This window comes from Quercus lobata, chromosome 9 (genome assembly GCF_001633185.2).
Source record: "Quercus lobata isolate SW786 chromosome 9, ValleyOak3.0 Primary Assembly, whole genome shotgun sequence".
In the NCBI taxonomy this organism is placed as follows: Eukaryota; Viridiplantae; Streptophyta; class Magnoliopsida; order Fagales; family Fagaceae; genus Quercus; species Quercus lobata.
The window spans coordinates 51,349,074-51,360,907 of record NC_044912.1 but is presented as its reverse complement, the minus strand read 5'-3'; the positions used below and the strand labels follow the sequence as shown (position 1 = coordinate 51,360,907).

Genomic DNA, 11,834 nt, shown 5'->3' with positions numbered 1-11,834 from the left:
CCCATTATTTTTAAAACAAAAATATAATGAAAATAGTCTTTTCATAACAAATTTTATAATATATTTAAAGTGGTCAATTAGATATTCTAAATTCAATTATTCACGAAATTGAAAAGAAAAAAAAAGTAATATATATATATATATATATATAAATTATACTATATAATAAAAGTTAGGTTTAGAAGTCATGGTTGTGCCAAGTAGCTTCACTAAATTGCAGAAATTTTGTTAGATTTTTAAAATATATATATATATATATATATATATATTTTTTGTCATTATCTTCTTCTTCTATAATTTCTAAGATGATAAAATTTTAATTTGATTACAATTCAAATTCTTCATCTAATCCTTTTATTATTAATTTATCTATAATTTCTAAGTTACTAAAAATCTTTATATTACAATCCAAAATCTTTACTCTTTATTTTTACTTAAATTATATTACTACACAAGTATACAATTCATTAGGAAAAAAAAAAAAAAAAAACCCAAGTTTATCTATTCATACTGATTTACCAAACTATTTTTTGGATAAAGTAAAAAAAAAAAAAAAATTGTAACCAAACTATCTTTTGGATAAAGTAAAAATAAATTGTAAATAACGTACGTACATCAACGTTTCCTTTTTTCTATTCGTTTGAACTTTTTTTATTCCACTTTTTTATAGGATAGCAACAAAACACATTGATTAGAAATCTTAATTCCAATAGGATTTAAATTCTATATCAAGTAGAACTCTACCTATATATATCTGGAGTGAAGTTTACTCCCATATGTGAATGCCTAAATCTTATGGCAATTGACAATGCCGATAAGCATTATTTCTTCATTATTATTGTGGGGGCCAATTATCTAGAAAGTACTATTAAAACTGTATGAATTGGGCCTACGAGCCAATCCGAAGATATTAACCAATCCGAGGATGGTCAAATAAGGTTATAATGGGAATGGTATAAGAAGAAGAAATAAAGATTGTATGTGATAGTCCAAAATACGTCCGAGAAGAAAAGTTATCTCAAAAACAGAGATCCGAAGTCAGTAAGAATGTCTTATCATCCTGGACATTCTTCAAGGTTGCATCACAACTAAGAGTCGGACATTGGATAAGGGATGAGCAAAGGGAGGCAACAAATATCTTCAATAACTGCTACCTCCACATTAAATGCCTCCCAACTAACTCTCTGGCCGCATTAATGTGGAGGTGGTACCTGAACAGTGGTCAAACAGTCTTACAGCTACTAGTTGATGGTTCCGGGAGGTGTTGGATGGGACAAGAAGGAGCTCCTAGAATCTAACCTACACGTATATGGTAGAGATGATACCAAGATTGTAGTATATAGCATGGGAAGGTGGCCTAAAGGAAGGGGATTGGAAAAACCAAGAAATCTTTGTAATAATACTTTGAACTTTTGTAACTTTGTTCATGAACAAGACATTATAACATAGCTCCTCAGGCCATGCCGAAGACAGATTTTGTTATCTTATTTGTGTTTAATGCTCTTAAATCAGTAACTATTATTGTCTTCCTTCTGGAATAGAATTAGTTCTTTCACCCATGCTCTACAAATTCATTGTTTGGGCTTGTTGGGCTAAAACCCAATCCTATACTGGGTCCAATCCAATTTCAGCCCTTACAATTATTTTTTTCATTTTGTTTAAACTATTTTTTTTAACTTCAAAAAAATTAATAAAAACTTCTCTCACGCATACTTAAATTCATGAATTCAGCTCATTGTTCTCTTCTACAATAATTAGTTCTGGATTTCGTTACATACTCACACTTTCATCTCTCAAAGTGATAGAGGAAACAAACAAGTACATTCTTTGCTCTTTTTCTACATTTATATCTTAATTTATGATTTGTATTAGTTTCTTAATTTTAGATTATTATGAATAATTTTGTTTATATTCCTAATATTAAATTTAAATTATTAATTATAGGTTTTTAGTTCTGAGATGAGCGCGCGCACACACACACACACACAAAAAAAAAATCCAAAACAATGAAGTGAACAAACACTGAATAGAAGAAACAGAAAAATAAAATATGAAAAAGACAAAAGGTGGGGCAAAAAAAAAATAAGAATAAAAGGAAAATAAAAAAGTTATGAACAACATGAACCAAAAAATAAGAAAATATTATTAAGTTGGTTGAAACAGAGTCAAATGCCAACGGTTACCTAAGATGTCCATGTTCAACGTTACAAAAAGAGGGGCAAAAATGTAATTGATTGGGTTGAGAAAGGATTAAAATCCAAATGTCATGGACATTCTAGGAAATGTTGTCAAAATCGGAATCCTAAATAGGATTATGGGAGGTTGGTGGAATTGTGGCTAGTAAGATCATACCTTTTTTAGAAAAAAAACAAAACAAAATAAAACAAAAACAAAAACAAAAACAAAAAACAAAAAAACAAAAACAAAAAACACACTAGTAATGACTTTGCTTGTTAAATAATCATATAAATTGTGAATTGATTTATAAAAAATAAAAAAATTTCATAAAAAAGATTTAATTCCTATTCCATAAATTGATGCATCTATCCTAACAAAACAAATCAGTAAATTTAAATGCTTATTTTATAGTGACACACAATAGCTAAGCTCAAAAGAATACAATTATCTCATTTCTAACAACATAAACATATAATAAATAAATACTTAGGAAGATAATCATTTTTTTGATCCCACATAACTAAAACTATATGGAATAAGTTTGTAATTTAAAGTGAAATTTGTTTTTGATATTTTTAGTTTACATAGAGGTATTTTCAACACTTCAACATTGTTTAAGGCCCATTGGATTATTTCTATCCATTAGGTTGATTGGGTTTTTGTTTTTTTAAACCAACCTAAAGCAAATTTGGGTTTTTAGTAGGATCTTTCATGAATGTAGGATCAGTTAGATTTTACCGATCCTACTTACAATCCTGAAAATGCACTATCTTAGTCGTCTTACTAAAGTAGCCCTACTTTAAGGAGAAAAATAACAAGACCCCAAATTTTAGGGGTGTATTTTACACTTTAGCCTTTCTCATATATAGTAAAACCATTGACTACCTTTTTACCCCTTCACAAATCAATGAATGTTACTACGAATGGAATTATTAATTATAATAAACTATAAAACTTTTATCATGTTCACGAGCTTATTCATAGATACATTATTATGTTTGAGCTTAGCTTGTTTAATATTCAAACTTAAATTTGGCTTAATTTTGGTTTATTTGTTAAACAAATGAACATAAATAAGAGAAAATGCAAGATTCTTTTTCCTAGTTACAATTTAAAGACAAAGTAAAAGAAATATATAGGAAGGATGTAATCTAAGTCTTAAGTTGTGTCAAGTTTGAATTGATAATCTTTTCAATTCGTCTGACTCAAAGCAACCCACCATATTTTTAAGTTTATTTTGTTACCTTTATTTTAATTTTAAGTTTGATTTACTTTTGAGAATTGGTTTTGATGAATCTAGAAATCTGGAATATATTTAAGCATATTATGTGAATTTTAATAATATATATTGAAAAGTGAGTGCTTGCAAGAGATTGAACATATATTAGTATAACCAATCGACCCAATCCAACCAGAGCCATGTATGTTTATAAGAGATTAAATATATAAGTTTATTTTGATTTTTTTTTTTTTTTTTTTTACTATGCCACTAATTTTATCTATTTATTCTTTTTTTTAGATAAATTTTTTCTTTAAATGTTCCATCTCATGAATATTTGAATTTAGGAGTCTTATTTCTTTTTTAAAAATTTATTTGTTTGGAGGCTAAAGCATAATAATAATAATAATAACAAATGGTTGATGTTACCTTCATGTTACGCTTGACACAGCAGTGTAGGAAAGGGGGGAAAATCAAAAGATAAGGATGAATGAAGAAACCAAAGGATGGGGGAGAGATAAAGAGGAGATGGTAAAAATGGTTGAAAGGGTATTTAAGTAAAAGCATGCAATATTTGTTGTTTTTTTATGCAGCCTGACACGCATCATTAATGTGCTGTTGTTTTTTTGATTTCCCAGGCTAATTTAGAAAAATCATGCAAACTCAACGGGTGCTGTCCAGCACCCGTTAACAAAAGCCATAAACATATACCAAATTTAAGAGCGATAGCAAATAATAACTAAAATATGGTATTCATAAATTAAATACAATCCATAAGTTTGAAGCTAAAACATTGAAATTAGAATACAGGGAGGGGGGCAAAGAGTAGAGAGAGGCAGAGAGTAGAGAGGCAGTAATGGTTTTAGGGTTTTTTTTTTTTTTTTTGTTTAAAGATGTTTTTGCACTCTTTTTTTTTTTACTAATTTTTACTTGAATTTCGGACTGATTAAAAGCCAGTATTGGCCGATACGAGCTGAATTGGTCTGTTTCAGCCGGCTGATACGATCTAATTCGACCTAAATCAACGCTATCCGAAAAAGAAAAAAAAATCTAACGCGACAGTGGCATCGCCCACCGCACCCCACGTCAAGCCCCATCGGACGCTGGTGCGACACCCTTATAGCTGCATCAGTTCTTTCTAGGTGATGGCACAAGTGATGATCACCCCATCATTACTTTGTGTCGCCAACATAAACACCATTTTCAACACGGCCTCCTCCGCCACCATTAATAGTATCTCCATTACTACAATCACCATTGCATTCTCCACCAGCACCCCATCATAATTATAGCCACTACTACCACACTACTTTTAACTCTAACATGCTACCATCACCACCACCACCACCACCATCACTTTTGACACTTTTATGTCTACATAAAATATAAATTGTTTTTCATGTGAGTCTATCTTAAAAAATAAAAAAAAGGGTTATATTTAGAGTCATAATCAAACATTGAAAAAATAATATAAAAACAAACAAACAAATCATTTTATTAGAAGACCTTATGAAAGCATTATTTACCATAACAAGTCAAAATTTGACATGTGGGTTATGAACATAATAAACATGCAATCCAACAATTAGAATTTTAAAATTCACTTTTAATTTGAAAAATTCATCTCCAAACCTTTTCCTTTCATTATTTATTTATATATTTATTATTATATAAAATTTTAAAGTATGGAGGACCCAAGCTTCTCCATAGCCAACTCATAAACTATATTACTACTAAGTTTAGTTAATAATTAATACTAAAATATAATGTATTTGCTTTCAAAAAAAAAAAAAATTCAGCCACAAACTCACCAATAGCTTATTCTTTAAAGACCCTCCCTAAAGAGTTACCATAGTTTTTTAGTAGAGTTGTAGTGTACTTTTGTGTTAAAACTCCCTTCTCTCTCCCTTATGTGTGTGTTTATTTCTCAAAAAATAATAATAATAATAATAATAAAAAGTTTATTCTTTAAAAGTATGACGGAATGGAATGGGTAGGACGGAATACTCATTCCTCTCTATTCCCTTAAAACCACAAATTTTCATTCCCTCCGAAATTGGGAGGAATGGGAGGGAATGAAATTAGATTTAATGATTTTTTTACTAAAACTCCCAAAATACCCCTGTATATTCAATTCTTTATTTTAAAATAGGGGTCTAATAGTAATATTGTCATAAAATGATTCCATTTAATTCCCTCCATGTTGCTCCTAAATAAGATTACTTACATTCCATTCATTTTCATTTATTTCCATTCGTTTATTTTAAAACATCTAATCAAAGTTACTTAATTTCATTCTATTTCATTCTTTTCTATTCTTTTCCCTTACTTAAATACATTCCATTCTCATTCTTTTATGATCATTTTATTCCATTCTCTTTCTTTCCCATATGAACTCCCAAGTGGAGCCTAAAGGGCCAAAGGGGATTTGGAATATAAGAACAATCAATGACAATTACCAGAAATTATTTAATCACGTGCAAAAAGACTACTTTGCTCATGCTAATTAAAGCCATAAATGTAACAACATTTAGATTACAAATTTGATAACAAATTCTTAACTTATATAAATAATCCGATGGCAGTTAGACAACTTTATTGAAATATAAATAACATTCGATGATTTCATTGGGTCGTACCAGTACCTCAATTATGCCCTTAGAGGATTACACCTATAAAGTAAAAAAAAAAACCTTGACGCACACATTTTCAATTGCATTCAGGTCCAAGCTTGGCTTTATTTTCATTTTCCCATCAATTATTCTTCTTCCATGAACGAATCAGCACAGAGACATGCAGCGTCGACCGTATTGCAGATATAGATAGTGCGTAAATAACAGAAAACAGAATCACAAGGATTAAAGAATAGGTATATGTAAAATAAATCGGGAATATGACTGACAGCGAAGTAATATAGCAGAGAGAGAGGGAGCCAAGGGCTGCGCGGAGTATAACATACCCGGATGGAATGATGAGAAGAACTATTGTGTATGAGAGCATAAATGTCAAAGTATTTGTTATCAGGAATACCCAAAAACATAAATTGCTACCGCCAATGGCTGCCCCTGCCATGTTTGCAAGATAAGGAGAAGTTTCATTGAATAAACCTCTGTAATCTGGTTTTGTAGCATTGGGCCGACTGCTCCCTGGATTGTAGTAATCTTGCCAAAGTCCCCCTGGAGGGCTCAGTAGTCCTTGATAAGTCACTGTCATAAGCAAGGTAGCAACCACCAAAACCACATTGCGCCTGTCGTCCGATATTTTCGCCCATTTATCAACCTGGAGTAATCGTCTTTCCTCGAGAGATAAGACTATGGAACGTAGGTAACGTGCACATTTATTAACTTCAGCACGCTGTAACATTTCACTGATCTCCCTGCTGCTGCTCAGCAGCTCTACTTCTTGTCGTTTTACCAAGATGTCCCCTGCTGTATGATCCTTCACATTCTTGGCATTTATATCAACACCAGAATCTAGTAACATCCTCACAGCCTGCATAATGTAGTCTGATACACCGTCACTAATCTCATCAATGTGAATTATTCAAGTCTTGAAATATAGTTGATATCATCCCTTTTGTTAATCCAAATGCATTAACTTTTTTACCATTAGTCTATTCTCTGTAGCAGTAGATTATAAATAATAATAAAAAGTCTGTAGGCAGTACGCTATAAACAGAGCAAGAGTAAGAGAGAGCGAGAGAGGGAGAGTGCAAGAGATATGTACCGCCGTACTGGCGATGGTGGTCGCCGGCTTGGACTGGAGCCGGAGCCCAGAAGAACACAGATTCACGGTTATATGATTGGCGACGGAAAGGAGCAGGTCCACTACAAACACAGTAACTAGACAGATTTGGTTTTTTTTTTTTTTTTCCTTTGGTGATTTGGAATATATTAAAGGAGTAATTTAGGTTTTGTTACTTGTTAGTGTTTGGACAGCCAGCGGCCCAGGGTGAATGGGCCATTATATGGATAGTACTTATTTGCACTAATTTAATTTTATTCTTTTTGTACCAACTTAGTTCTTTGGGTTTTCTTTTCTGGACTGCTTAAAAATTTCAAGAGCTAAAGTAATCTTATGATTTTTTTTTAGAAGACAATTAATCTCTTGATCTAAATTTTACCTTTCGAGAGGCAAAATTCGAAAATTTCAAGGGGGCAGTATGCAAATTTTCTTCTAAAGCTACAAGTGTTTTTACCTACTCTAAGGAAAATTTTAAAAAGCTAGGGGGCCATGGCTCCCCCTGGCTACGCCGGTAGAAGAAGAGATATTTTTAAATTAAAAAAAAAAATTATCTTATAGTATTTTTAGGATTAACTATATTATCTTATATTTTTCTATTCTTGTATAATATATTCGAAATTATTTAAATTTTAAAATTATTTTAAAGAAAGTTACTGAAATTTCCAAATTATACAAAATTAACTTTTATTTTCCTTTCAACTTTAAAGTCCAAAGTCAGCTACTCGTACCAAAAATGCAACAAATGTAAAATTATTTGTTAAGACATATAGTGACACGGTCAGATTATTTTCTTTTGGGCAAATTACAGGTTATCCATATATAGTTTGACCCGAATTTAAGTTGTTTATTTGTGATTTAAAAATTGGCACATTGCCCCCACTTTATTACTTTTTCCGTTCAAACATAAAAATAACAAAATCAAAGAAAAGAAGATCAAAAAGTAGCATTTGTAAAAATTTAGAAACTTGGGCTCATGAACTTCAATAGAACAATATAAAGTATAAACTCCAAAAGTTATGAGTTGTATCCAATTAAGAGGTAAAACAAAAAAGAGACCAATAACAATCTGTATACACAACAACTTTGTAGCTAGATCAAGCAAAATTAAAAACAAGACAATAAATCAAGCTCCACAACCGTACCCCACCGTGAGAAGATAAGAAATCGCAGCTGCAAAATAAGAAAACAATCCAAGTTTTGAAAAGCCCCCAATATTCAATGGAAAACCACAAGCCCATCTCTACCGTTACTCTATCACAAACTTTTTCAAAATTCAGACAAACCATTCCAAACTCTTTGCAAGAAAATTAAAACCCCACAAAAAAATAATAAATAAATAATAGAGAAACTGGAGAGAAGCAAATGGACAAAGAAGAACCACTGTGTCTATTTCCATCACCACATCTCTTATCATCCTCATCTTATGTTTTAAGGAAAAAATAAATGTTCCCATAAAAAAAAAAAAAAAAGGAAAAAATAAATGAGGTTGGATATGGAACTTTAACAAAACTTAACTTAGGTGGATAAAGTGTCAATTTTTAAACAATAAGTAGGCAACTTAAATTCGGGTCAAATCACAGATGGGTAATCTATAATTTGCCCTATTTCAAGATAACCAAATAACTCAAAAAGTTTGTTTCATTTTGTTTTATTTTTAAATTCTCATCTGTAATTTGCCTTATTTCAGGATAACCAAATAACTCAAAAAGTTTGTTTCATTTTGTTTTATTTTTAAATTCTCATTTAAGATCCGTTTAGATACAGCTTATTTTGCTGAAAACTGAAAACTGAAAACACTATAGCAAAATAATTTTAAAATGTGTAAATAGTACCGTAGGACCCATTTTTAATATTTTTTTCTGAATAAAGTGGTTGTGGGTCCCATGAACAGTACTTTGTCTCTAAAAGCTGAAACACGTGCATAAAAAAAATTAAAAAAAAAAAAAAAAACGCAAGACACAGGATAATTCCTATGCAAACGCTCACTTAATCTCTTGATAAACCTTTATGTAGTTCATTTTCTTTCTATCTTTAATTTTCCTCATCTTTTAATTTTTGTTGGATTTCCCGTGAAGTTAGCTAACATTGATCTTTGAAGTTGAATGGGAACAAGAAAAGTCACATTAATTTTGTATCCATATTATATGATTTTTTTTTTTTTAACTTTATTTGCTAAAAATGCTAATATGAGAGCAAGGTCTAAAAAAACATAAATCTTTGAAAGAATTGTAACATGGTGAGGTTGATAGTTTTGAGATCTAACCAGAGTTCAACCGCAATAATGTCATAACTAATTTGATATTAACTAAAATACAAAAAATAAAATAAATTTGTAAAAAATAGTAACCTTGATTAAAAAATTTATCTACTAATAAAAAATGAATAATTTTCAAACAAATATACTTGAGAAAGAAAATAACAAGATAATATAGTTGATCCTTCAAGTACATGGCATAATTACATGGAAAACAAATATTTCACAATTTCTAACAAAATTTTATTTTATTTTGAGTGAAGACTAATTAGTGATTAAAATCAAATCATACAATGAAAAATTATATATGTTATGATAAAAAAAATAAAATGAAACTTTATTTATTATATTAATATTTTATAATTGGTATTTTTTTTTCCAATGGAGAAAATCAAGATTCAAATCCATCATTCCTCATTGTAATAATTATTGTGTTAAAAAAACAAATGAACTTATATTTTATTAATTGAAACTCCTAATACTTTTAAGAATAAATATTTTTGATTTCAAAACAAGCATCAAAATCTAACCCACGACTTTTTTGCCAAAATAATCTAGTGGTTTGGTTCTTAAAAAATAGAAACCTGTTGCCAAAATACTCAAATTAATCTATACCCTCAACTTTTTCTTTGGCAAAATTTTTTCATAACATTCAGGTGGCAAGTTTTAAATGATAAACATCAAAATGATGTATGTATGTATCCATATATATATATATGAGAAACAAATTTCAATTTGTCAATTTTGAAATATGTTGTAAAAAATATTGTATAATTAGCACTGCTCTAAAATCTTTGACATGTATTTATGGTTTTGATCATTGGATACCGGATAGCAATGGCTAGGACACTTGCTTCATATCATTCACAACACAAATTTCAGGTTAGTAAATAATTGAGAAAAGGAGAGAGCTTGCCTTGGGCTGATTTGTAGATACAGCAACGTGCAACACAGTGTTGCCTTCCTCATCCTTCCAGTTCAGTATTTTCCTCTTCCATAACCTGGTTTTTTTAGAATTGTTTTGTCGGAGCCATTCCACCAAGTGTTTAAAAGCCTCTAGCATTTTGCATTTTACCGCAACATGTAAAGCAGTCTCATTTCTAATCGTCACATCTTCAATAGAATCAGGACAGATTTTTAGAAATTCGACCAATAGATCAAGGTGATCCTCTGTTGCTGCTGCATCATGCAAAGGAGTCATACCCTCCCTTCCTTTGACACGAACAAGGTCCCCATCAACCTTTAGAAGCCAACGCACCACCTGGGTTTTCCCATTCAGTAAAGCGACGTGAATGGGGCTAAGCCCATCTGGATTCAGCTTCCTGACAAATGAGGGCTTTAATCTGAGCATCTCCATGGCGAATGGGATATGCGTCTCCGTAGCAGATGCAACTTTGTGCAAAGGAGTTTCAACAAATGGTAGCTCATCGATGTGCTCCAAAAGTTTTACATCCTCCTTAATCAAGTTGTAAAAATCATTAATATCCCCCCCTAGAGCAGCCTGGTTCAACCTCTCAATTCTCGCAGCCTGGTTCAACTTCTCAACTCTCTCATCCTCCATTTTATAGAGAAGGCTGATATATTAAGGCCTAGGGTTTCCTTGGTATGAAAGAAGATAATGAAAATTTAATGGTTATATAATAAAAATAAAAAAAAACAAAATGATGGGAGTACTGATTATGCTCTTTGCTAGAGCTAGGGTTCTCTTTTTATAAAAGTTGCAAGACTGGAGATGAGCAGCAAATTATGTTCTTTGCAAGAGCTAGGGGTCTCTTTTTATAAAAGCTGCATAGTGCTGTCCAGCGGATAAAAGATCCGACCAAACCGACCGGGTCCGACCGACCCGAGGCCCAGCGGTGGACCCGAAGTCTCTTTTTTACCACCACGTTGCTCTTCTCTTCAGCTTCTCTTTCTCCTCCTCCTTTGTCTGCTCAGACATATGTTTCTTCTTTTTATTCTACCTCTTATGTTTCTTTTTATTTTAATTTTTAACTTTTGTTGTTTTGTGTGGTGAGAATTGACAAGCAGTGACAAGTAACTGACAATCCACTTGAACTTGGGGATGGTATAGTCTGTTTCCGTTGCATGACTTGTGGGGTTCACTGCATGTGAGGGTGAACAAGCATTCAACGAAAACACACAGAATTTATTCGTGAACATTATTCCAAAATTCAAACTCTACCCTTTTTTCTTTTCTTTTTTATATAACATTATAACTATTTAATACTTACTCGATTTGTGTGCTCTGCCCACACATCATAACACTACTACAAATATAATGATTAGGATTTCTCAAAAAAAAAAAAAAAAAGTATAATGATTAAGACTATTTATTTAAGGCCTATTTTAGTAAAATCCTTATTATTTAATACATCAATATCAATTTTTATTTATTTATTTATAAACATCAATATCAATTCTATTTATATATATAAATAT

At 31.1% G+C, this 11,834-nt stretch overlaps 1 protein-coding gene across 1 annotated transcript; it reads right to left on the bottom strand.

Annotated features, from left to right (window-relative positions):
• Positions 1-5,941: 5,941 nt before the first annotated feature.
• On the bottom strand, positions 5,942-11,253 carry LOC115959301 (ankyrin repeat-containing protein BDA1-like). The gene is made up of 2 exons (XM_031077649.1): positions 10,312-11,253; positions 5,942-6,889 (listed from the first exon to the last, which is right to left on the bottom strand). Exons 1-2 carry the CDS (start codon positions 10,954-10,956, stop codon positions 6,152-6,154), a joined length of 1,383 nt encoding a protein of 460 aa, XP_030933509.1. The 5' UTR covers positions 10,957-11,253; the 3' UTR covers positions 5,942-6,151.
• Between the last annotated feature and the right edge of the window lie 581 nt (positions 11,254-11,834).